This window comes from Brugia malayi (assembly GCF_000002995.4).
Source record: "Brugia malayi strain FR3 genome assembly, contig: Bm_v4_Chr3_scaffold_001, whole genome shotgun sequence".
Taxonomy (NCBI): Eukaryota; Metazoa; Nematoda; class Chromadorea; order Rhabditida; family Onchocercidae; genus Brugia; species Brugia malayi.
Window position 1 is genome coordinate 13365880 of NW_025062477.1, and position 26922 is coordinate 13392801.

General features: G+C 34.5%; 5 protein-coding genes across 7 annotated transcripts; 3 read left to right on the plus strand and 2 right to left on the minus strand.

The window, feature by feature from the left end:
- Positions 1–11: 11 nt before the first annotated feature.
- Bma-met-1 (SET domain containing protein) lies at positions 12–12355 on the plus strand (the record flags this gene model as incomplete). Its single annotated transcript, XM_001898605.2, has 25 exons — positions 12–83; positions 950–2614; positions 2782–2928; positions 3026–3102; positions 3298–3366; positions 3445–3580; positions 4414–4511; positions 4778–5009; positions 5098–5263; positions 5439–5611; positions 5684–5851; positions 5954–6043; positions 6159–6291; positions 6442–6875; positions 7006–7155; positions 7259–7452; positions 7756–7936; positions 8410–8537; positions 9917–10122; positions 10465–11033; positions 11142–11219; positions 11441–11583; positions 11665–11790; positions 11859–11952; positions 12080–12355. The coding sequence occupies 25 exons, from the start codon at positions 12–14 to the stop codon at positions 12353–12355; spliced, it is 5805 nt and encodes a 1934-aa protein (XP_001898640.2).
- A 144-nt stretch (positions 12356–12499) lies between these two features.
- On the minus strand, positions 12500–13563 carry Bm2721 (60S ribosome subunit biogenesis protein NIP7, putative; the record flags this gene model as incomplete). The annotated part of the gene is made up of 4 exons (XM_001898607.2): positions 12500–12598; positions 12899–13060; positions 13221–13379; positions 13441–13563. 4 exons carry the CDS (start codon positions 13561–13563, stop codon positions 12500–12502), a joined length of 543 nt encoding a protein of 180 aa, XP_001898642.1.
- A 467-nt stretch (positions 13564–14030) lies between these two features.
- On the minus strand, positions 14031–16661 carry Bma-cdc-6 (Cdc6-related protein, putative; the record flags this gene model as incomplete). The annotated part of the gene is made up of 8 exons (XM_001898608.1): positions 14031–14263; positions 14722–14894; positions 15036–15130; positions 15242–15363; positions 15663–15766; positions 15938–16093; positions 16279–16450; positions 16547–16661. 8 exons carry the CDS (start codon positions 16659–16661, stop codon positions 14031–14033), a joined length of 1170 nt encoding a protein of 389 aa, XP_001898643.1.
- Positions 16662–17085: 424 nt separating this feature from the next.
- On the plus strand, positions 17086–20602 carry Bma-scpl-3 (NLI interacting factor-like phosphatase family protein; the record flags this gene model as incomplete). Of its 2 annotated transcripts, XM_043081051.1 has the most annotated exons (7): positions 17086–17157; positions 17756–17958; positions 18460–18571; positions 18749–18835; positions 19563–19673; positions 20052–20306; positions 20519–20602. In XM_043081051.1, 7 exons carry the CDS (start codon positions 17086–17088, stop codon positions 20600–20602), a joined length of 924 nt encoding a protein of 307 aa, XP_042936985.1. The 2 variants fall into 2 exon arrangements, with proteins under 2 accessions (XP_042936985.1, XP_042936986.1); XM_043081052.1 differs by lacking the exons at positions 17086–17157; positions 17756–17958 and having other exon boundaries at positions 18500–18571.
- Positions 20603–22079: 1477 nt separating this feature from the next.
- On the plus strand, positions 22080–26799 carry Bma-mans-1 (the record flags this gene model as incomplete). 2 transcript variants are annotated; one of them, XM_043081053.1, is made up of 11 exons in its annotated part: positions 22080–22183; positions 22521–22677; positions 23337–23555; positions 24148–24228; positions 24529–24747; positions 25048–25141; positions 25344–25517; positions 25740–25907; positions 25980–26074; positions 26166–26275; positions 26622–26799. In XM_043081053.1, 11 exons carry the CDS (start codon positions 22080–22082, stop codon positions 26797–26799), a joined length of 1599 nt encoding a protein of 532 aa, XP_042936987.1. The 2 variants fall into 2 exon arrangements, with proteins under 2 accessions (XP_042936987.1, XP_001898645.1); XM_001898610.2 differs by having other exon boundaries at positions 23337–23549.
- Between the last annotated feature and the right edge of the window lie 123 nt (positions 26800–26922).

Sequence of the window (26922 nt, forward strand, 5' to 3'; positions counted from 1 at the left end):
GGGAACAAGACATGAGTATCAAATTAATGAAACAACGTTGGCTAGTGAAAGAAGTGGATGACAAAAAAGATTCAACTGAAATAGTAAGTAATTTCAACTTATTTGGAGTAACAGGTTTTTACAGATCATGTTGATAGTTGCTGTAAAAAGGATAGGAGAGCATAGTTTTATATGCAAATTTTTGGGGAAACTTGTTTCTTTACGAAGCAAAAAATTGTTAAGAGTAGAAATTGTTTATCGTCCACTCAATTATGTTGATCAATATTTTGTGTATTTCACATTGATGAGATTACCTTGTGTTTCGGGAGTTTTCTATCGTTTCGTGGACTGATGTATATACACTTTAAATCTTCTTGAAAGTTTGTAATGCAGTTTAAACACGAAGCTAGTTTTTTTAAAAGACTTGTTGAAGTGTTGTATTTTTATTATGAGTTTTGATAAATTGCATGTGGTGAGTTTTTTCATCTTAAATTATGCATGTTTTATGGAAGCACTGCGAAAAATGTTTTTGCTACTACTATTCAGAATAATAACAAAGAAAAAGGGCTGTTAGAGTGGGTTGTAGTTTGTTTATTGCAGTAGAAATCTGTGTCCAATATTTAAGTCAATGATGGTTTTTTTTTTTCTTTTGCTATGTAACCAGTCAACTAGAAATGTGCGAGCGTAGCGCTTCTTGCAGATTTTGTCCGGTATGTGTACAAGTAAATATTACATAGTTAAAAATAATTGACACATGGTTCCTTATTAAAACTAAAAGTTAAGATGGTAGAAATATAAAGGGTTTTTTTTTGGTTTCAATATGAACTTTGTTTGAGATCGACGAAGTACGAAGAATGTCTTAGCAGCAACCCTATGCAAATATAATTAGGAATGGTCAGTTAGTTGCTCTGTTATACTGAGGTTTTTTGTTAAGTTTTTTTATAAATTTTTATTTCAAATCTCTTTCTAGGTCGATATGGATGTCGATGAAAAGGACGAGTATGAAATTATTTCTGAGATGGAAAAACCCTCAAATTTTCTCACGCAAAGAGATGTGGAGAATGAAGAGCCGGAGGCGATTGGAATCAGTATGCATACTCAGGGAAATGTCGCGAGTTTAGAGGTGAAGAGGCCTTCGAGATGGGATGTCGGAGCACCATTCTGTATTCAGTTAAATGATGCTTTGGCGCCAAATACAAGTGACACCATTATGGACAAATGTACTACTAGTTTGGATGAGGCGTTCAATGGATATAATAAAACCACTGGTGAAAATGAAAGAAAAGAGATGTTAACAAATGAGACGACTGCATTCAAAACTTCCAGTACGATAATGGAGAAGTATACTGAGAGTAATGAGATATCCATTGCAACGGAACATGGATATCACCAAGATAGTAGCCTTGTTGATTTGTCGCTGGACAAAATAGCGCTTCCATGTGATCCTTGTGATATAGCTTTGCCGCCTGAACCATCTGAACTTTATGGTAATATTAGTTGTGCACTTCTACCTCGCATTACGGATGATAAGCTTGCTTCCGAAGCAACATTGGACAAGGGGAAAGTAATAATTAAATGGAAGTTCACAAAAACACCAAAAGAACTTTCTACTGGACATGTGAAAATTTGGGAACCGGAGGTTGAAACACGTGAATTACCGAAATTATGTCCTGAAGAAGAGTCAAGATCACAGAGATGTGTAGAAGCTTCATTGAATTCAAGAACTGTTGCTGAACGTTTAGATTCTTATGGAGGCGAAAGTTTGTTGCACACCAAATCTTTACTTCAATATTCCGCAGATGTTGAAGGAGCAGCTCTTTCACCGTGCTCATCAAAGCCGAAGTCAAATGTTCAATTACAAGATAACACTACTTTGTCATCTGAACAGGACCAATCAAATTATGCAATGCATGAAATGGAAATTTTGGAAAATCAATGTGTACAGATGACGGCACTGCAGAAAGCAAGTGAAGAGCAATCAACGTCAAATAAAGATTTAGGATCGATCTACGATAATGTTTCAGAAATTGTATTGTCCTCTTCAAAGCTTCATTACGATCACAATTTGAACACGGATTCGAGAACTCTGTGTGGTAATGAAACTGAGAGAACTGCAGAAACCAGCGTACAAAAACCAGTCACATCGTGGTTTGCGAAGCATTTTCCGCAGGAACCTCACTTAAAAGAAACGAAATTACCATCAGAATCGTTATCTTTTCTTCAACAGCAATGGATAATGAATGTTTCTAAAATTGAAACAAGTGGAGAAGGTGAAAAAGAATCTTCAATATCCTCTGTTTCATCAGCAACATCAGTTTCCATGTATTCCTTCGATTCTACCCCCAAAACACTTCCTTCATCAGATCTTGGCATTTTACGAACTACTGAAGGACGGAAACAGATATCAGAAACCGCTGGTACTGTAAATGTACCTGCTGATTCAACTGGTTCGTCAAATAATGAATCTTTGTTACCGGAACCTGCGTTAGATCTTAATGAGGATGAAGGAGAACTTGATCCATCAACGCTAGAAATTTCCCCTATGATGTTAAAGTCAGCCGGTGAACCTGTGCAGTATGAATATTTGGATGAAAATATTATATTGTGTGATGAAAGTTTAATTAAAGAGGCGAAGGTAGGTAGAATTTTCTTCAGTTTTATCCAGAGTTTGCTTCCAAACTTGCTCAAGTAGGATACCCCAATATTCTGTTCATGGATTAATTCAGTACTTGAAGTTAGATTGTGTTTTTTTCTATTTCGGGAAAAGATAGTTGTAAGAAAACACTTACTTATTTGCTACAGGTTGTGCGTTGTTTTTGTGAACCGACGTCGGTTGAAATAGCAGAAGGTCGTGGTTGCAGTTCCGGTTGCATTAATCGAGAGCTCTATACCGAATGTGGGTCACGATGTCCAAGTGGGGCGGGATGCGCCAATAGGCGGTTTCATAATGTAAGTTATTTAATGTACCATATTCTTTGGTAGTTAAACTTTCTGGTCCAGGATGAAAATTTAAAGTAAGATGAAATCTTTCATGTCTGGTTTCCAGAAACAATATGCGAAAGTGGAAGTATTCAATGCAGGTATAAAAGGTTGGGGATTGAGAGCTGCAGAACCACTTGAGCCGTATGTTTTAACAAATTGTTTTAGTGAGCATTGTTTTTGCCATGTCTGCAATGTTGAAGGTTTATTTCTTGTTAGATCAGAATTTCCTGTTTTACGTTTTGCAAAATATAATCTCTTTCTGATTAGAGTTTTTCAGGCAGGATGGTTGTATTTATTTTGTTTTTGTTAGACTTTCTTAGTTTTGGAAATTTTCAGTGGACGTTTTATCATTGAATATGTTGGTGAGGTTATTGATGCTGAGGAAATGATACGTCGTGGAAGAAGGTTATTTGTTTTCGAATTATAATCATTGGGAACAAAGAGTACTTCCGAAATTAGAGAAAAAAAATTTTGGATTTCCAGGTATGGTAAAGACCCAAAACATGTGCATCACTATCTTATGGCGCTAAAGAATGGTGCTGTGATAGATGCAACTGCGAAAGGGAATGTTTCACGATTCATAAATCATTCTTGTGATCCCAATTGTGAAAGTCAGAAGGTACGTGTTGTTTTTTGTGGTGGTTTATTGGTAGTTGCGACCCATTCAATTTGAGTTTTTTTAGCTTCCATTTCTCTTTCATTTATCTTAAAAGAACTGATTTCAAAGAGATTAAAATTTGTTAATCCCAACTTAAACGTCTTTTTTTCTCTGAAATACCTGTTTAGAAAAGTTTTGGTAGTATTAGAAAATTTCGCATTGTCTTTTTAAATTACAGTTGTCGAATACCGAAGTGCAATGCCAAAGTTGGTGAGTTTTCCTGAAATGCGCTTGCTATGGATTTTGCGAAAAGGCGATCGAAATAGTATGCTGAAATGCACAAGAGTACCGAGACAACTGTAATTTATCAAGATGACTTTTGAAATAAGTAGTTCTAGCTTAATCATAGTGGGTTCAGTTAGTTTCATTATTTGAGTTTTTTGTAAGTTCGCTATTTTCTTTTATCCTGCAAATCTATTTCATCTTTCAACATATTTTTCCTACAAATCCATTTCATCTTTCAACATGATATTAACTTAGCCGTTAGCTTTATATCATAGTTTCACCAATTTGAATTTAATAATTTTCATATATTGTTGCTCATGTGTTGGTTTGGTCTTATCAAAACTTTTTTTCTACTTGTTTATATCTTTATAAAGAAAAAATAAGAGTTTTAGTGTAAACCTACACAGTGTCAAGGTTCTCTAATAAGCTATAACTACATTTTTTTTTTAAATTTATTTTTACATTTCAATAGATTAGACGAATATGTTGAACTGGTAGTATTAATATTTATAAATGTGCTTTGATGAGTAATAGTTATGGAAATTTATTTTTTTTAAAAATGATTGCAGTGGACAGTTAACCGTCAGTTGAGAGTTGGTTTCTTCGTGATCAAGCCAATTGCGTTGGGAGAGGAAATCGTTTTCGACTATCAACTTGAGCGTTACGGGTAATTTTTTATTTCATGTCTAACTCCGTTGGTGTATGGAGTATCTTTTGATGAAGACTGTTGCAAGTTGTGCTAGAATGCTAGATCTCAGTTTCATGCTTCTGCTACTATCCTAGAAAGTTCTTTTGACTGTAATGAAATGAATTGTGTGTGGGTAAATAATCTAATGGGCACTCCATACACCAACGGAATTTGGAATTAAAATGTAATTTGCCAGATTGTACTGATTAAAATGTGGATATTATTTCAAAATTGAATGAATCTAGGCGAAAAGCACAACGATGCTTCTGTGGTGCTGCAAATTGTCGAGGCCGAATAGGTGATGATAGTGAAAGCGAAGAAGAAGACAAAATCAGTGATGAAGCCGAAGTTGAGGGAAGTGGAACGGATGATGAAGTTTTATTGACGAAGCGCAAATTAAAATCAGAAAAAAAGGAAAAAAGTTTGCGCACTGCGAAAAAGCGAAAGAGACAACCATCAGCTCAGCGTTGCAATAAGGTATTTTTTAGCATTTTTTTTTTTTTTAAGATCATATATCTTTTTTTTTCAACAAATTTATTTTGAGTATGTAGTTGCATATGCTTAGGCAATAGTGAATGCTTTGTCACGAGGACCCCCTCGAAATCGCACTCAAGTTCGTGATCTCGTTAGATTAATGGTACAAGTAGAACAAGCACCACAGCGTTCCTCCCTAATACAGTGTGTCCGATTTGCACATCCTGATGTACTACGGCTATTCATTCAAGAAAGTGGTTCGTTTTGTTGACCGTATTTTTTTTAAAGTTTTTCTTAAACCTTTTTTTCAATTAAGTTCTTTGGATTAAACTTTTTTTAAAATATGAAGTTGCGTTTATAAAGTTTTGTTATGTGATGTTTTTTACTCATTATTTGGATCTAGAAAACACTCTAAAAGCTTGATACTTGCAGGTCTGAGGCTTTTATACGTTTTCTTAGCTACCGATTACCCGATTGATGATGAGCAGTCTGTTCTTCAGTTGCAAATCAAATCACTTGATCTGTTGAACGTTATGCCTATTGTGAATAAGAATCAAGTGATAGATAGTCATCTAGCTTCAACTGTGGAAAAAATTACTAGTAAAGTGAGTTTTTGATTGCTCATTTTTCTTCTCTGATTTTTTTTTTTTTTTCATTCAATTTTACTCATTTTGTAGAGAGGTCCAGTAGATGAAATTGTGGAAGATATCGTAAGGAAATTAGAAGATGCGGTGTGTTGTGATATACCTTCAACTTCAAAACATTCGCTTTTAAAAGATCCAGATCCTATAATAGAACGTTTACACTACGAAATGGTTACAAAAGCTGCGAAACTGATGGAAAAGGTTGATGTTATCAAATATATTTTTTTAAAAAAATGAAATATGTTTATCTGTCCTCTTCCTCAAGTTTCTCTTCAAATTGTTAATTTTTATTAAAAATTTAAGTGGAGAAATTTGCGTGAGGAATATCGAATCCCACGTCGGGAACGCACTGATCCTGTTCCAACTCAACATGATATTAGTCGTTATGTACGGGTAAGTTCTGTCTTTTCCATTTTTCAAGTTTGTTGTTTTTACTTTAACTGAGTTTTGAAATGCATTATGTTTTTGCGCATACTGTAAAGTCGCATATGTTTTGCTTCCAATTTAGAAGACTGATGAGGATGAAAGGAACAAACGAGTTATAGTAGATAAGAAGGATGATGGCAGTACACTGTGGAGATTAAGTGGATTTGGACCACCCTCCAAAAAGCGCTGCTTCGACCGACGTCGCCTCCCCAAAAGTAATCTTTTCTGAATCATAGGACATGATATTTTCATACATTTCATATTTTACCTTTTTTCACATTATTCTCATTTGTTTTAAGCAAACTAATTTTAAGAAGGTTTTTTTTCTCTTTTTTAGCGTAGTGAGGAGGTTTGATATATTTTAGCCGATTTGCCAATTTTCGTCAAAGATTTGACGCATCTCGAAAATGAAGATTTCAAGCAATCACCGATAACTGTAACTGATTCACTACGCATTAATGAAGATGATGAAGGAGAAAACAAACCAAAGAAACGTCGTTCGCGGTTTGATATCGTTGGTGAAAGAAATCCGAGTTCAATGTATGAATTGTATGCTGCAGATTGTGATTTCTACGCTCCTCCACCACCAAAGCTTCTTCCGGAAGCATTATTTGCTGCCGGTTTACCAGATTCAGTAAATTTCACATACAATGAGCATTCGTTTCCGGAATTTTTCGATTGGAACACCGTATATGCAAAATATGATCCATCATCCGCTGCCTACCAACAGTTTATTAACTATTATCAGCAGCAACAGTATCCTATGATGGGATTACTACCATGTCCACTAACTCCGCAGGTGATTCGTATTGGCCTCTGAAAGATAATTTCAGTCTACTTTGATGACAAGCGCATTTTTTTTTTTAATTTATTGAAGTAATTTTTTTTTCAACTCTTTTAAATTTGTATAATCAGTTGATTCCTTGCAGAATACCACAGAAATAACAAATATCTTAGAAGCACCTTCTCCGCCACCGCCTAAACGACCCAAAACTCCAGAAGAAAGGCCAAATATGCTTATAATTGGTCCAATCGATGCAGAAAATCCGACAGACGAAGATATTGAAATGCTCGAGAAAGTTAGTCTTTTTTTTAAATTATGCTAATGCTCAGTTTTTCTCCAACTTAGGTAAACTTTCAGTATATGCAAATCCAAACTATCAGATAATAAAACTATTTCAGCATTTGGTAACGCTCAAGGCAAAACGAGCAGAAATCAGAAAACGTTTGCAAGAGGCACAAAGGAAGATTGCACAAGAATCAAATGAAATGAGTGATGTGCCGCCGCCTCCTCCACCTTCACAAACTAAGCAGTCGTTGTGGATACAGGCTACAACAGAGGAAGGAGCTGTTTATTATTACAATAAAGAAACCAGGTGCAGTGGGCATTAGTGTTAACTATTACTTTATTATATCGTGCTCACATTTACAGCTCTATTTTTTTACCATGTCTAGAAATGTTTTCAATCTTTACAAATCACTGCTTGTAAAGAGTGATTTTGAAATTCATAGTTGACAGATATTTAAATGCTCTTGTTTTTCATTTTTCTGTACTATATACTACAAATTTAATGCTTACTAGCAATGAATATAGCTATGAGAAATAGCACATGCAGAGATCGGAGCTCTCAAATTTCTTAAAACTGTGGATTATATCTTTATATATATAATGTTTTTAGGGAATCCGTTTGGACTTTGCCCGATGAATCTGAAGGTGGAAATGCCTCAGCTGACACTACGACTATTGATACGCGTGCAACATTCAAAGCTGAGATAGTGAAGTATGTTGGTGGCATGTTGGAACCAATTCGAAAGCTGAAGTTTGCATCTGCTGATGATTATAAATATGTTTTACGGAAAGTAAGACTCTTTTAGATTTTTAGATAAAGGTTTTAGAACTAAATCTTCTATCCAAACCTCTCTCAGATATACATGTTTTACAATCTTATGTATTGTTTATCGAATGAGCTGTTAACTTTTATGTACGATGGGAAAAATATCATTTGTAAAGAAATGTTCACATATTAAAGAGAATGCAACATCATTGGTAGTTTACACTATTTAAAATCCTGGTCTGTTTTTGTCCTGTTATTTCAGGATAGCTTGATGTAACGGTGCATTTCACTTTTTCTTTTAGTAACGAATGACTGTCTGCTCTGTTGATACTTCAGCAGTGTTTCGTTAATTTTGTAGAAGCATGAATTAATTTTATGCTTTTTCTTCTGCGAAATGCTGTAAACAAATCATATGAGGTGCTGAATAATTTCTCACCAGTATTGATAGTTCATGAAAAATGGTGACACTAATGTTTTCAAAGTGTTTTGGTTTTGTAGCTGACACACACGATATTGGAGAAAGAATTGAAACGGGTCGGTGAGACGGAGCTTAAAGTCACAGAATCAGTGCGAGATAAGGCGCGGAAGTTTGTAGCTGAATATTTGGCGAGGCTTGGAGATGGCCAGTACTCGCGAAAAAATAAAGTTCACAATTCCTACTGATAACTTAAGGTTTGTTATGTAGTGATCGCTGAATTATATTAAGGATGAGTGTAAATTCGTTTATGCAAGAGTCACTGTGCCATCTTTTACGTCCATCTCATAAGTTCCTGAAGAAAGTGTAATCTTCACAGACTTCTTGGAATTCATTTTTCTTTCAATGGTAGTTCATAACTTCCTTATGACTGAAACAGATTCAACAGTAGTTCTGTTTTTGTTCATTAGCTGTTAGACCCGTTTTTAACACTGCTATTTACATGCAAATATTTTGCCACTCTGGGTGTGTGTATGTATGTATGTTGAAGATGTAAAACCCGGTGTGGTCAGTCAATTATACCTCTGTCAATCGGTTCATTGTTTATTTTTGAACCATTTCCTGTTTCGTTTTTCATTCATTTTTATTTTGTGCTGTTTTCCAGCATTTTTTTATCCAAACTGCCTAACAATCTTCAGATTTTTTTCTTTTTCCTTCAGATTTAAAGTTCCTCTTGGTGTTTGCAAAGACCGATAGTATACTCTCACGATTTTCAAAGAACTGTTTCAACTCATGATTACCATTATTCAATTTCTCATTTGATGCTTATTGTTAGAAGACATTTGCACATTGGGTTAAACTGCCAAAGGCTTTCTGCACTTTTATGCAAATCAACATATAACATTTCTATAAAATAATTTGTTAGGGGAATTTAGCAACAAAAAAGAGAGAAAGTATATTGAAAATAACAAATATATAGCGAAGAATTTCGAGATTGCTTCATTTCCACTTCATTTAGAAACTTTACTCGAGTTTATGTATTTTTTCACTTTGTTCAAGTTAAGTTTCCATATGTGCACACAATAATAAACACAACATTAGGTGAGGTGTTCGAATTTTCAGTGCCGCTTGTCATTGTTTCATTCGGTTACGTCTGTTGTTTTCCATTTCTTGTACAGTGACGAGGTAATACAGTGATCTTGCATTTTTCTTCATTGTTGGATTCTTTTAAATAAAATGTTGATTTTTTTTCGGTTCATTTGCATGGAAAGACAAATTTTTGTCGGGATTTTACCCACCAATAGTTCTCAGTTTCTTTAATTTACTTTTGCAGACATCAAAAGTAATGGTGACCCCACTTTTTGTTCTGCCAAAGAAAAATCTGACAGACGCTGTGAACAATGAGTTTCTTCAACCATATGCTTGTTCGAGATGTCCACTAATTCAAATCCAGGGATTTCTTTGTGTATTACAACATATATATTGACTCATGCTGAAAAAAAAAAGGCTTATTTTGTTGAATAATGTTAAAATGCTTCATTGCCAAGGGTTTTTGTGTATTATTGGGTATTGCATCTGCGTGGATTTCAGGCACTTATATAGTGACGAAGCATCTATGAATCGGGTGAAAATACATCGTATTTTTCCACGAAACAGATTTTATGTAGGAATATTATTGGACTGGAAGGAGAGCGTGGACGATCGTAATTTTCGTTCTGTTTTATGCCGAGCATTGATCAGTTTGAGAGCATATCCTTTAGAAATTGCTACATTTACAGATCTCAAAAATATCCGAGGTAATCTGCTTTTTCTTCTTTGTGATATCATGCTCTTTTTTGATTACTGCTGTTGGTTACAAGTCGAAAAAGATAGGCATTAATAGAAGCAGCCGCACAACTGCAATAATAATACATCGTTTTGATCGGTGTAGCCATATATATTCATAGAAAATAAGTCTTTTCAAAAACAGAGAAGATGAAACTGTAGTTAAAATTCGACCAGTTCTTTGATATTCACTGGCATGGTGATATACAAAATAAACGTTGCTGTGTTATGGATCATGTTTTTGCCATTAACTCATAAATTAATGATTATTCAAATGGATTCATTAGTGGTTGTTTGATGTTCGACTATTCCAGGTATTGGTGATCAAATAGCTCGAAAACTTGAAGAAGCGTGGAATGTATTTTGCTCACGAAATTTGACTACACCAAGTTTGAAGCAGATTAATCAGATGAAAAAGGGAGAATTCTTACAATTTTTAAACCATTCAAATCTTCTAGAAAAAAAATCTAGGCTCCCTCGAACTATGGAAACATTATCCGCGGACTGTGTTGATCTTCTCAAATCAAAGGCTGTGGAACATTTGCTTCAACATGTGGATGCTGCGAATGTGAAGCAGAGTCGTAATCACATACGTAAACGTGTTATGAGAACAGTTCAGCCATTACAGTTATCGAAGAAAGTAGCACTGGAAAACGAAGGTACTAGTAATTCATCAGTAACCATAAATGAATCGTACTGTGGTGAAGTACAAGTTATTCGAAGACCTAGTGCGCTGAATGTTAAGATGGTAAACTACGTAACTGATGACGTTGAACTAATTGGTTCTGTTGCCGATGATGATAAAAATGATCATGTTTATACAGTATCACAGGAATATGCTGATAGCATTATCTACCATCCTTCTGCATTTACTAATACTCAAGTATGATTTTACTTTCCAATCCTATTAATGTGAGGATGATAAGTGGGCTGTCTTTAAAATCATGCAGAATTATATAGCATTCTTTGACTACAGTTCGATTTCTTTCAGATAATATTAATTATTGACAATCGAGAAAGTGCTAATACGAGAAAATTTCAGCAAATGTGCAGTTTGTTCCAGAAAAAGGTCAGTAGTAAGCTCCGATTGAGAGGTGTTTGAATTTCTAGCGTTAATGTAAATGGATCCGTAAATTTCTTTTTGAACCACCATTACTATCCACGCCTTCAGCTCAAAAATTTTCAGTTATGAGTCTAGCATGAGCTATTCGGTGAATAAATTCTAATATAAAATTCCTGTAATTGTATAATTTGAGCCGGGAATGTACTAGAAAAATCATCCAATTTTAGGGAATTTTTTACGAGATGCGTTCGTTATCTGTTGGTGATTACTTGTGGGTAATGCGTATGTGTGATGGTACAGAGATGGTGCTTGACACTATTGTTGAACGTAAAACACTTGACGATCTGTGGTCTAGTATAGTACAAAAAAGGTTGTTTTTAGATGATTTCCTAAACATGAAGATATCTTGCGAGAAAAACCACGTCCGTTCTATCAAACTGCTTAATTCCAGGTACGAGGAACAGAAACAACGCTTAATATCAGTTGGTATTCCAAACATAGTTTATATCTTGGAAGGACCCTTAATTTCTGTGCCTTCTCTTGAACAAGCGCTTGTTACTACTCATATAGAAAATCGGTACTTAATTATAAATTTAAATGACTGTTTTCATGCTGCTATGTATATTCATTAAAGGTGAATTGCAGATTTCTGGTTTATCGTACCAGTAGTATGGAGCACACTTCACTTGTTTTATCTAAAATTGGAAAACGACTAGCAAGAAAAGCAATTTCTCAGGAGGTTAGTTGTACTCATCAGGTGTCGTTAGCGTCCTCTTCACAAACCAAATGCTATATAAAGATAGCACAAATACAAGGCGCGGATCAGTGAGACGTCTCAAGAAAGCTAATTCTTCTTTTTGTTTCAGCTAACAGGAATGAGCTTTGAAAAATTCCAAAAAATGTCGAAAAAAACCCAGCGTCGTAGCGTTAAAGATGTCTTCTTGCGGCAACTTGTCGTATGCCCACAGATCAGCATCCAGAAAGCAGCACATATCGTTGATCGGTTTCCATCCTTTGCAGCACTCACAGTTTTTTACTCTTCACTCCCAAAGAATCAACGAGCAACAGCCCTGTCCGAAAATTTTTTGGGTATAACCAAAAGTGTCAGCGCACATATAGCAAAATTTTATTCCGAAGTTTGATTTTTGAATAGGTCGAATCCAATTTAAATGCATCACTGTCAAATTTGCCTGAACTCCATGTCTTTGTATTATCTTTTTAAACGAATTTTTTTTTCAACTTTTCCAAAATAAAAACAAGACAGACATTATTACAGTGGAAATATATTAAGTTAACATAGCTTCATTACGAATATACTCTCCAAGATCCGCCTGATGTAATACAACAATAGATGTTAGATCAGCGCGTCTGCATTCCGCAGTACCCTAAATAAACATCGTTTTCAAATAAAACTATTAGCAGTGGAATTCACTGTCTAATTCTAATTTTCTGTTTTAGAACATCTGACAAACGAACTGTAATTGCAGTCCAACCTCAAAATTTCCAAAAATTGCAAGATAGAAGTAGAGAAAACATTAACATAACGCATCTGGAATTATGAAACGCTTACTTCAGCTCCTCAAGTCATTTATCACAAGCTAATACATATTTAATAAGAGCTAACAAATTATGCTAGGAAATTCGCTTCGGTTTCGAAAAAGAAATTTAAGAAAAATCCATTATACCTTAGCTGTAACTCCAAATCCGAGTGGTAAATCGTTCATGTTATACACAACAGCTCCTTGGTGCGATCCGGCACCCTCTGTCATTCGATTCATTCCCGACTTCAATACATTATTACCATACAAGAACTGTTGCTCTGCACTCGGTTTTACCCAAACTTTACACTAAATAAAGCATTACATTTCTACGGAAAAATCTCTCTAAATTACGCTAAGGTTCGTCTAGTCTTAAAAAAACAAGCAAAGAAATACAAAAAATTTTTTTTCTACACATGTCAGCTCTTTCATGATTATTGGTCTTCATTTAGTTTTTTGTAAAATGTACTTTAGCATAAGGTGCTATATAGTCAAGCGCAGTGATATGCAGTCGAAATTTCTTTGTTTTCGTGAACTTGCCAAGACATGTACCAAAGCTGAGTAATGGTTCTCGCGACACACAAGCTGCTTTCCGCATCAGCGTTTCAGTGCAATAATATACCCGGTCCTTCAAAAATCCACGATTATTTTGCAACCGGAAATTTAGCTTCTCTAGTTTAAAACACCACCTTGTGTAACCTGAAACAGTAAGCGGTATCTCCTCGTTCAACCAGTGATCTCACATTGTCACCAATATAATGCGCCAACTTCCTAAAAACAATTTCTGTTTCTTCATCCGATAATGGTCGCATCTGAAATTTATTATAACTTACATAATCAAGACATTTGTAGGCTGATATGCATTACTTGTTATTGTTATTCTCCTCGAGGTTAAGTGTACTGAAATCTTTGTCAGTTTAATCCGACAAAAAAGATATAAGTACTACTGAACGCGGCCAATTATATATTTCACTCGGAGCCATCATATGCAATCAATTTATTCAGAGAACCGACATGGCAATTCAAAACAAAAAAAAAAAGAAATGGAAAATGCAATAAGGGAAATACAAAGTGGAAAATGAGCGGGCGAAAAAAGATCTGAAAGATTTTTTTGATTGAATGTAATATGGCGAAGATATATCAAAAATTTGCCAGTTTGCACAATATAGACTGTCAACAAATTAAGGAGATTAGACCATGTAAGCCGTATACATGCGCATTATTGCTCCAGTAACAACAAAAAAACAAAAGATGAAAGCATGCTAAATCATAAATACCATTAATTTATGCTATTCTCATCTAAACAAATTGTATTAATCTGTGATAGCAGTGAAGAATCGGCAATTATTTTTCCGGCTACTGTTTTATCAACGAGCAACTGACATGAGGAAGGTTTCAACTTCAAAATCGACTGAGACTCGAGTAATGATAATGCTTCGTGTATTTCATCCATTTCAAGCGATGGTAGTAATAAGAGTTTACATAGTTTCTTGTAAGCCGACAGCAGAGAACCTTTAAAGAGAGGAAAATTTTTAATATACTTTGAAAACAATAATTTGACGGAAGACTATGAAAATACGATCATGCAATACCCTCTCGAAAACCGCGAAATTAAACCATAAGTAATCCGACCTAATTATATTACTACGACTATGAAGAAAAAAAAAAAGCTGCACATGGGATACACTGCCTTATAGAGTGTAGTCTATCGCATCCAAACATTGAGGATCGAAATACCTAATTTTCAACATATTTCAATTATACCGAGAACAACTCACTGTGAACCGAAGAATTTAGGTTTGTATGTAGGTCTCAATAGAGTTATATTAACCAATTTAATATCTCTTAACGATTCTAAAGTATTTAACTAAAGTATATAAACACATTTTATCATTTCATTTAAATCCACTGTTAACTATGTAAATAGTAAATATATCATATACCAGAAAAAAACTCAAAATTTCACGAACCCTTCTCAACTGTTGTGGACGAATTATTACCAGCGAGACGAAGCATCGCTGCCAGAAGTATCTTTTGCTGTAGTGGTATTTTCACTTGCAGCAACGGAGAACCATAAACACTACCTAGCGTTCCAAAGACATTGCGACAAGTATTTCCATTTGCTAAATCTATCGATAGGGAACTAAAATTGGAAAAATAGCTTATCAAAATTGAAAACTAAAATTGAAAAAAAATAGCAGCTTATCATTAAAAGACTAAAATAAGTAAACGAGTAATCAAAACCGCTGATATTTTGCAAAGAATTTATTGAAAAAAAAAATACCGTCGCGCAACCTGCACTGCTTTTCGTGCATCTCCTGTTATCGCAGCTACTTTTCGAGCGCAAAGTTCGATCGCATCCCCATCGTTCTTGGATTTCTAAAATTAAACGAGTTTTAAATGTAAAAAGAAAACATCCTAGAAGACAAGTGCCTTATAATTTTTACGATATGATCAAAATCGTCGTTATGTTTATTATCAAGAACTTACCAATTTCTTTGACAATATAACCTGTAGTTGGACTTCAGTGTACGGAGCAAAAATAATCAGTTCTGGTACAGATTTCAATTTTTGCTTCAATAATTCCATCGTATCTAATGTATTAGCAATACCTGAAATGAACTTTATTCCAGTTTATATTTTAGATTAAAAGTGATAACGAATATGCAAAAATATCGAAACCCCTCACGAGCAAACAGCATATGTTCAGCACTTTGAATTATATAAATTTTCAAAATTATTTTAATAACGAATTTACTAAACAAAAGAAGATGGCTTTTACAAAAAATTACGGACTAATTAAAAAAAAAGGTGTGGAGCCGTCTCCATATCTTTTTTTTTGAATTTATATATAAATATATATATAATTTCATCCATCAATTCGGAGCAAGATTGTCATTCGGACGCTTACCGATAAGTGAAACATTCTCATAAATGAGAGGCCACTGAAACATCGAACAAACAAAATCACGATCTTTCAGTCTTATGCAATCTACTTCATCGAGTACAACAATACTGAAAATTAGTCACGGTGGGTGATTTGATATTTAACATACTGGAAAGTTTTTAATTATGCTAAAATAATTTTTATAACAGAAACAATGTATTCTTTTCCCAAAAAATTAAAATCATATGCTTATGACAAAAAAAAAAAAATAATACGCTACAAGATCGTAAAATACTCACCTATGTTTGTTTATTTTCGCAAGCAACTTGTGAAATTCCATAAGCAATTTTTTCATGGGAAGCCTTTTGCTGCATTTACTATAACCGTTTAACATAGCGGTTAGTATATCCCGTTCAGTATTTTCCGAAGCACAGTTAATATATGTGAAATAAACACTGAAAAAGTTCACGGTAGCATAAATTTTTTCAATCTAGGCGATTTTAAAACTGAGTAACCTAGCAGTTACTAATCTTGTGATTAATGCCTCTCCATATAATAGTCATTGCGGGATAAAAACTTGATGAACATTACACGACACATATCGAAAAAAACATAATGACAAAATCGTAATACTACTTACTGATACTGTGACGACATATGCTGCAGGAGTGTTTTGACAGCCAAAGTTTTACCAGTACCTGGTGGTCCAGAAACAAAGATTGATGCAGGACACCGATTAATTATGCCTTTATGTAAAAACTTTTCTAGCAAAGCCACTTCCTTTTCTCGGCCATATATGGTCTCCAAAACATCTTTAAATTTCAAATCAAGAAATAGCTTTCAAAATTTAGAGATTTATTGGATTTTTTTGAAATATAACTAGAAATTTATTGGAATATAACTCTTACTATTCTTAGGGAGTGAATTCTCGACATCACCTTGATGCAACACCAGTTCACTCTTGAAGCGCTTACTACTGCTCGCAAATTGCTCCGATTCATATCTTTTTCTTCTTTTCACCATCTTTAAACAGTTTCAGCAATAAAAAAGTGAAGAAATGGGCAATCACAACAGAATGATGTAGTTCCTCTCATCTTGCTTCTAGAGCTATAGTTTGAGTTAAAGGACACTAAAGTTCATCGCTACGCCAGAAATTAAACTCCTCACGACTTACACTGACAAAAATGCTAAACTGATGCCGGTAAGAAACACATCAAGACGTCCTAGTATGATCACCCTTGGAAATTAACATTAAACAGTATTGCGTTCTCACAAATTGTCAGTAGTACTGTTGATATCACACGTCAATTCTCGACGCTTTAATGCTCTCATTGGTGCTAACATGGTTCAACGAAAGTTAGAAGTGAATGAAATTAATATGGTTTTCGGTAAATTACCCAGGAGGCGTAAACATTCGTTCAGCCTTACCAGCTTCTTTCTAGTGAGAATGTCAATAAAGGCGGTAAAAGAGCATATCAATTCAGGAGTGGCACTGACGAAACGACATGGAAGTGATGAAGTGTGAACGAGATGAAGGAATACCGATTAGAGTGATATTGCCAGTTGTCAAACATGCAGGCAAGTAAGCATGCAGGCCGGTAAACAGAAATGTCTATATATATATACGTATACATTCGGTAAACATGAAAGAGATGTGTATACTGCTGTGATGGCTGCCACACGGATGCAGGCAGTCATCATGTGTTTCATGTTGATCGATCGATCGATCAACATTTGGTGGATAGCGGAGGCAGCAATATAGCACGGTATGTATACATCGATCGACCGGTGGCTGGGAGAGACTAGTTAAATGATGCGGTTGCAAGAGCCAGCTGACTGCAGCAATCTTTCTCTCTAGAGTGTATGCAAGTCCTTCGAACTTGCAATAATATTACGTCGTTGTGGCTGCTCGAAGTTGCTAGTTGTCGCTCTCTTCTGATGTGTTCCTCTCCCACAACTTAGGCAGGAAAGTGCGGAACAGAACAGAACATGACATATGGTCTCGTTGTCATCCTCTTTTGCGTAATTCGTTATATCATCATCATCATCATCGTCATCATTAATCCCACTCACGGTTGTAATGTCAACGTTGATCATTCATTATTCTGTCATTTCAGATAGCTAAGATAGGAGCTTTGCTGAATTTGAAAGAAGGACGGAAGAGGAGAGGTCCCTCCTCGGAGGGGCTGCACCGAGATTACTCCACTATTAGTATAGGTGAACAACAACAACAGGATGAGGCTACTGATACACCAATTATTTGCACCGCTTCCCAAACTGAGGCATTTCGGCATGTTTATCCAGTCATTGATGCCGATTCGTAAGTTTTTTCTTACCATCTTGTTTATCAAGGTAATCCCACTGTGTAAAAGTTAAAGGAGCGACAATATGGAGTTCAATGACTGTTATTCATCATGCATAATAGAAGACTAATTTAGTCTTGCTATTTCCTTCGCCCATATTCACCACCAGCTCTTATTCTTTTTCACGCACAAACCAAATTCTTGAAGAAAAATCCTTTTTTAATGCAGTCGTAAATGAAATGGTCTATAATCAAGTTATATATAAATTACCGCAACAAACGTTTATGTTACTACCTTTAACATAGTCTCATATTTTTGATATGATTCTGGTCCTCTTTGAGAAGAATCGGGAAGAGGGAGAGATAATACGGAGCTATATTCTTTATTGGGCCAGTTTAAAATTCTCAGCTTACAGACATATTATGGGAAGTCTTATTTTCAGTGATTGTGAAGAAAAGTTCAAGTCAAATGAACTTGCGCTTTTCTCGACTTTTAATATTAAAACTGCTATATTGCAGAATATTCCTGTTACGACACCTACCGCCGCTTAGTGACGAAATGCGTTACCGATGTCCAGCGTTGCCACTCCGCACGCGTTCAACACCAGAATTTTCCCTCGTCCTTGATTTGGTCAGTTTCCCTGTAAATTCTTTTATTCAATAAACTTCGTAGTGGTCACTAACAAATTTGCGTAATATCTCCAAAGCACTACTTTTGACTAAAGTTTCTTAAAATAACGATTAGACAACAATAGATTTAAAGGAACGAATAAACAGTCCTGATTTACGAGAAAAAGATATCTTGCAGGACGAGACATTGGTACACTGCAGTTTAACCGAATTACCTGATGCTTCTTTAACGTTTCCGGTACATTTTCAGGAAAATACCTATCAAGTAAGTAAAATTATTATTGCTCACTAAATCTAAACATTCCGAAAGACAACATTTTTGCACTTTTCAAATTTTTTGCTGCTTTTTGGACAAATATTTACAACTATATTAAAATCTATAATCCTTGCTTCAGAAAAAAATTAGCCTCAAATTTTGCATCAAAATATTTACAAAAATATTGGTTGAGAAAATCTTATTCATTTCTTAAAAGAGAAAAACATGCGTTATTGTTGAGCTTTATCCAGTGGGAAGGATATGAATACTGATTTAAATTTTTCCTGAATGAATATTGGTTAAAATTTCTAACAAATGCAAAGTATGACAGTGAATTAATTCGCTGCTGAATAATTTATCAGCCGTGGCACTTGTGAAACATATCACCATAGAACATTATCACTGTGCTACTATTCTGAATATTGAAACCGCGTGTATCGTTGATATTATCCGCACAAAGGACTATAACGTTTTGTTACTCCTCGTTTTTTTATTTGTTTAGTCGATTCATATCCACATATTGAAAAATACCATACTTTTTAATTGCTAGAGATACATCGCTCTGGAGACTAAATGCATCATCAAAAGTAGTGCAAAATGGTTATCATCAATAATAACAAATACTGATACACTAATAACAAATCGTTAAAATAGGAGTTCTCGAAAAGAAGCTTGGTTTTACGTAGGTCCTGAGAATTGGTTATATCTAAACTTCAGGATTCATAAAACTTTGAAGGTTTACGTTCGTGTACGGCCACATTTGCAAGAATTTTTGGAACGGTTGTCGCGCTCATTTGAAATCATCTTATTCACAGCAAGTAAACGTGTTTATGCTGATAAACTTTTGGTAAGCTGCTTGAGATCCTAAAACAATGTATAAACATTCCAAGATTCTCAGTTTTTTTTTTTTTGTTCGGGCTTTATTGTTCGGGTCATAAAATAGCAAACCTTAAGTATTTGGAAGCATATAAAAGCTCTTGGTATTCTTACATTAGTTGTTAAAATGCAAATGTTTGCATGAAGTTTGATATAAAGAGAAACAAAAGAAAAATGTTTTTAGGTTTGACATCCTATTGGTGATTTGCGTAATAAAATAGTAAGAACATAAAACGAGTCACCATTAAAAAAAAAAATTATATAAATAACAAATATAAAATGAGCTGTTTAGATTATATTTTGTGAAACTTTATAATTGCACCTAAACTCATTCCTAATATTTTTACAGAATCTGCTCGATCCTGGGAAGAGATTAATACGTCATCGACTTTTTCGAGAGCACTGTGTATTCGTGTATGGGAATTACATCAAAGATTTAACCATTTTGGGTAGGGATCTGTCAAAAACAATAATTATCGACAATTCCTTGCAATCATTTGCATATCAAATCGATAACGGTATACCCATCGAAAGCTGGTTTTTCCAACAGGACGATCAAGAATTACTGAAACTAATCCCATTTTTAGAACAGATTACCAATCAGGTAGCAAACTTAGATATATCCTGACAAATTACTACTAACCTTAGATATAGAATGCTTTGAATGAAAATCTTAGATGGTTTTTGCGACACGTTACGTAAAAATAAGCACATTTTTTATTTTATTTCTGAAGAAATATGGTTAAATGCTACCATAATAAAGCGCATCGACCCCTTCTATAATGACTGTGGTTAAAAAAAATTAAAGTCTTTCAGAAAAACGATGTACGTCACATACTACGAGCAAGGTATCGAATACGTGACCTACTGCCTCCTCTTCCATACTGTGATATAACGTGATAAACATGGTAGGATACGATTGTATATAACTGTTTATATGGAATTACTTATCTGGATAGATTTTTGTAGAATTTTGTACAAACTTCGAAAATACCGTTTCTTATAAACATTTCATAGTGCACTTCCTTGTAGAAATTAATACAGTAGTTTGTTCAAAAAATCTCACTAAGACCGGTACTGTTAACGGCATATGCACTACTTATTCTTTTTTGGAACTAAATATTTCAGCAGTTGTTTATTTATCACGAAACACACAACGATCTTTTCACACACTTCAAATACGATGAATTTAAGAGCGTCTAACAAATAAATAAAGTATTAGCTGGGTTAATCTCTAAAAGTCCACGAAAAACGACAAAATTCGATGTGATCTTGAATAGGCATCGAGAAAAAGATCGGAATAACCACAAACCGAATTAGCCCGAAAACAACAATTCAGGTAATTGTAGCAGCTAATACTTTACTTATTTGTTTACATCACAATCTTCCACCAATATACCATATACACAAACACGTCAACTCATTCGAAGACCTAATCATTCTCAAATGCGTTGGAAACGCGGCCCCACCTCATACGCAAAGACCATGATGCTCTTGAACGGATCAGACAATATTCACCATTTGCCAAGATTTTTCTGGGCAATGTGGTAGTCTGTTGGTAAAAATCGTACATACTATGGCCTTTCGTGAGAAGCAGTTTTAAGTATGGTAAGGTCAAAGATTGGTTAGTTCCATAAATTAATTCTAATAACATAATATTCAAGCAACTCGGGAAGTAAAGTAAATGTGGAGCTGATTACAATAGTTAATATACGTGACGTTGTCTTTCAAGTGGGACTTGTTTATCCATCACAAATATTCAGCTGTATTGCTTCTGACTAGATAAAGTAAGCTGTGGATAGTTGACATCTAATAACATAAATCTCTAGTGGACATATTAAAATAGAGATAATTTGCTTTCCCTTTATAATTGTACTACTGTTCACATCTCTTCAGACAAAAGCTGAATAAGGAGTTGAAATCTTGTTCATATGGCATGTATGCAAAATAGTCGCAGGTATGAAAGAAATGCTTCAACTCATGATGGTTAGGAATTAGCGAAAAATTACCAAACGTTCACTGTCACAACAAATTTCATTCTGATTTATCGGGGCAATGGTGACATGACGAAATTTCCAAATTTTTGCAGTGACGCAGTAAAGGAAAGAGAGGAAACTTATGCCACCTGCGTAAATACCAAAAGCCATCCTTTTCGGACTATGTATTTTAGCTTTTAGCCATGTACTGCATGTGGAAAAAATTGGGTATGAAGCCCAGAAGTAAGCTGAATATCTAGCCCAGTTATGTGTTAATGTGATAAACTGCCTGAATACCGTTCTTTCAGACCGACTCGTGATGATAGCTTTCCTGCCACTTTATTTCAATCCACTTGGTTGTTGCTTCAGCAAAATTTTTTGATTTTCAGGACTGATGGAGTATGGTTGTCCGTTACTGGAGAAAATCAGTCCTTATCTCTGTAATCGTATTTTCATTTCTTTTTTCACTCTATTATTTACCATCCAGTGACGACAGCTTCTTCAGGTCATTACTGTGTTTTCTATCCTCATTTTGAGACTCTGGTTGTTTTACCACTCAGCTTATAATACCTTAATGAAATGGAGTGGACATGTCCAGTTTCATATAAATATATTGGAAATGCGTAAAGACGCTGTGCCATATTTTAACTTAATAATTTTGGGCGGGACGAAGTGCTTTATGCTTCATAAATTCGAAAGCAAATATTCAAAGTGCAGCATGGATGATTGTAAGTGAATTGAGCTTCTTGTATTGAGGCCGAATGGCTTAGTAACTCAGTATTTGTTAACTTCAGAAGTCTTTATATTTTTAAGGGCTCAAAGAACACCTCAGTTTTCTTCAGATCCGGACGATTATTTCAAAGTGATAGAAGTCGTTTTTTGGCTCAAGTCCGGCAGCAGAGATTTGAATTAGAGGAACGTCAGTTCGATGAGGAACCGAGGAAGGTGGAAGATGAATCTGACGCCATATCTGTTGAGCGTTGTCAATTCATAATTAATGTATAAATTTTAGAATTTTTTGGGTTCTGAGACGATTATTGGAAACTATAGCAAACAACTTAAAAACAAAAAAATACAATAAAGTGCAAATTTCTGTAATCATTAAGATTCTTCTATACATGAACTTAGCAAATGACTTACCAACCTTTCGATGAATTCATTTGTGGTGTGAGGGCTGTCGTATTTTTGCCTAAGCCCGTGGGCTATGGGCTTAGAACTCGGGATCGTCAGCTTTTTGGCTTTTCCGGTGCTTGTTTCCGGAAACATTTCTCAGAAACACTGGGATTTTTAAGCATTATTACTCCTACTTATTTTAAATTTGCGAAAATTAGTTCTTTGATAAAATCTATGTAATTTATTACTGAATATGATAAAATCTATGTAATTTATTACTGAATATGCATACTTTGCCCAGAAATTTTTTTTGGGTAATTTTTTTGATTTTTTTTTTTTTACTCATTGGTTGTATAGAATGGTACTATAAGGTAGCTAGATGATCCCAGCTTTCAAATTTTTAATATAAATTAGAAAATGGAAAGAGTAGTCAGGATTAGGTATATTTATCCTTTACCCTTTAAGTTAGTCATTCTGTAGTGAATTTGAAGATTTAATTTTTTTTGGTCTAATTTTTTCCCAATTTTTCACATTTCCTATTGCAGATGACCAAATTTGCTTGGGAGAATTATCGGAAATATGCATGGGGTTTCAACGAATTAAAACCTTTATCACGCTCTGAGCATAGTGCATCAGTATTTGGTAACGGAAAACTGGGTGCAACCATTGTGGATGCACTTGATACTTTGTATATTATGGGGCTAAAAGAAGAGTATGAGGAGGGCCGAAACTGGGTGAAAAACTTTTTCGATCTGAAGGTTTCCGTGAGTTTTTTAATGAGTTCTATGATACATCTAAGACATGTATGTTAAGGAATGCAGCATATAATTTATAAAAACGTAGAGGATAAGAAATAAAAGCGTTTAATTTAATAAGCTTTTCTGTCGACCTTCCGTTTCAAGGCAATATGTTGCGACTAAAGAAAACAAATATTTCAAGACGAGATTCTCACAGTTAGTGCTTGAAAATGTAACTTCCTAAAAATAAACTAAACTGGTAAACGTGAAGTAGTGGAAAAATAACGTGAGGAAATAACCTGAAAACAATTCTAAAAACTCAAGGACAGGATTGGATATTTCTCACAATTCTTTGGACTAATGGTCTATCTGAGGAGATTTGTTCACGATCATTGCTATTGCAAAGCCAAGTTGTACTGCGCTTATGATTATGGTGCTATTGTTTTGATTCTGTTAGGCATCTCAATTCTTCATGCAATTTAGAATTAGGAAAAAGACGTTACTGATAATAGCATCTTTCTAAAATAAACTGTCATCATACTGTAACAAATTAAGAGAGAAAGCATCATTATATACTTGATTTATTAATTATTTGTTTTAGATTTTTTTTTATTTTCAGACTGCTGATATATCTGTTTTCGAGACAAATATCCGTTTCATTGGGGGCTTGTTGGCTGCTTATGCGTTAACTGAAGATAAGGTAATTGTTTCATTTCATCACTGATCTAGTTATTTTCGTTATCTGGATCAAAGAACGTAGCAGTGCGATGATAAGTTTTTTCTTTTAAAATAAGCATATTTACAAAAAAAAAGTAGATGGTCATATTTTCTTATATAGTTTTATCATCAGTATTATTAACGTTTTGTCCATGATAATGTAGCTTGAAAGTTGCTATGTGCATTTTAAAGCACGAAGATTTCATTTTTTCTTTATCCACAGTAGATATGATATTCAAAATCTACGGAGTCAGTGAAATTCAAAAAAGCTAAGTTTTTACAGATGTACATACAAAAGGCAACTAATGTCGCAAACATATTGTTACCAGCTTTTGAGACACCAACTGGTATACCTCACGCGCTAGTTAATCCTGTTTCGGGTCGTTCACATAATTGGGCTTGGGCTAATGGCGGTTTTTCAATATTATCGGAATTTGGTTCTTTACAGCTAGAATTAGATTATTTATCTCAGCTCACTCAAAATTCCATATACTCTACCAAGGTTCGTTTTTAAGTTCTTTCACTTTGGTTTTATAAACTGATTTGTTGATTGGATATCATGACTTCGAATTCAGTAAATGGTTGGGGTTGCATACTGAATGTACTTTGCATTACGTTCATTATGCTTAAGTGTATATTGCTTGCATTACTTTCTAGAAAAGATTGGGAAAGACTTAAACAATTACGATTCGGTATTTTTCTTTTAGTGTTCATTGTAAAGATAGAAGTCAGTTTACTAACCTTTCTTTCAGTTACACTATTTGTCTTGACCACGTTTTGGTTTTTTGACTGCGATTTTCAGGTTGCACGTATACGAGAAATAGTGCTTTCTGTAAGGACGGAAGATGGTCTTTATCCGAATTATTTGCATCCAAAATCTGGAAAGTGGGGTCCCAGTAAGTTTTTCTCGTAAAATTCAAATTATTTTCCGCTGTCCTTTTCAATGTTATAGGTCTATAACTCATTATCTTCTGTAACAGTCAGTTAGATGCATACGCTCAGCGCAGTAAAGAAATGACAGTTTAATTGTATTAATCCTTTTGGACTATACTGTAATATGCTACTATAATTCAAAATTTCAATTGCGGCTTCGTTCAGAGCATGTCTCAGTTGGTGCATTGGGTGATAGTTTCTACGAATATCTTTTGAAATCATGGCTTAGATCAAGTAAAAATGATACAGTTTACAAAGAAATGTATGATGCAGCATTAGCAGCAATAAAAAAATATTTGTTACGTTATTCGAGTCAGAATCACCTTGCATATTTTATTGGTTTGTACTTTTGTTTTTTGTTTTTTTATTTGAAAAGAATTAGAGTCTTCGAATTTTAACAGTAACATACATATCCATATCTGATTTCCGTATCCACTTTATCAAAAGTAATCATTTGCGTCGGAAAATCGACTAAAAGTAGTTATGGTTCTCACTGTTGCTGTTTTTACACATTATACAACATTTTACATTTCATGGTGAAAATAGAAGAATATACTTCAGAACTAAAGGGGAAACGTGAAGTGCACAAAATGGATCATTTGGCATGCTTTATTGTTGGTCTGCTTGCTCTGGAAGCTTTAAACGAAAATGATATAAAGAGACGCAATGATGCGTTGAAACTTGCAGAAGAAATTGCCAATACATGTCATGAGTCATACATTAGGACTGGTAATACTTTTGCTTTTCTTTGATGTGTTTAAGACAAACTGTGTTTCATATATAAATATAGTTAGTTTACAGCTACGGGTATTGGTCCTGAGTCGTTTCGATTCACAAAGGAAGTGGAGGTGATGGCGATAAAGGATAGTGAGAAATACTATATTCTTCGACCTGAGGTTAGAATTATTCTTTTCTGTTTTTTCTATTTTCATTAAAATGCACATTCGGGATACTTTAGAAGAATCTTGTTAATTGATTCAGTTTTAGGTGATTGAGGGGTGGTTTTATTTGTGGCGTGTGACGCGAAAAAATAAATACAGAGAGTGGTGTTGGATGGCCGCTAAAAATATTGAGAAATACTGTAGGACAACAGGAGGGTGAGTTCTAATTTTTTGATTGTTGATAGCAACAGGGAAACATTGCGACATATGTTTATATAAAGTTTTTTTACTACCCCTCTATTTCATTCTGCATCTCTGCATTTGAAATGCTTTATGAAATAAATTATAAAGGAACCTGTCCTTTCAGTATACAACATAAATTTCAGTGTTGTGTTCAAAATTATTTATGCAATTTTTACCATTTGCTTGTTTTCTAGAGTATTCAAGAATTGAAATGGAAAGTCAAAATTTAAAGTGTATAAGTGCCTTAAATATATTATAACAGTTTAAGTAACATCAGCTTTCTAAACTTAGGAAAATTACTGTCTCGAATTTTTTTCAGGTACTCTGGCATAAAAAATGTGTACAGTTCAGAAGTAGTACACGATGATGTACAGCAGAGCTTTGTATTTGCAGAAACATTCAAGTATTTATACCTCACTTTTTCGAACGACAGTATCATGCCTTTGAATAAATGGGTATTTAATACTGAAGCTCATGCCTTTCCAATAGTCACATAAATTATGCTTCGATCTTTTTGAATCATAAGTACAACTCACGAGATCCTTCTTTGTTCTTTATCTGAAAACATTGTTACTGGTAAAACTTTCACGTTTTTTCCTTAAATTCTAGTGAAAAAGCTC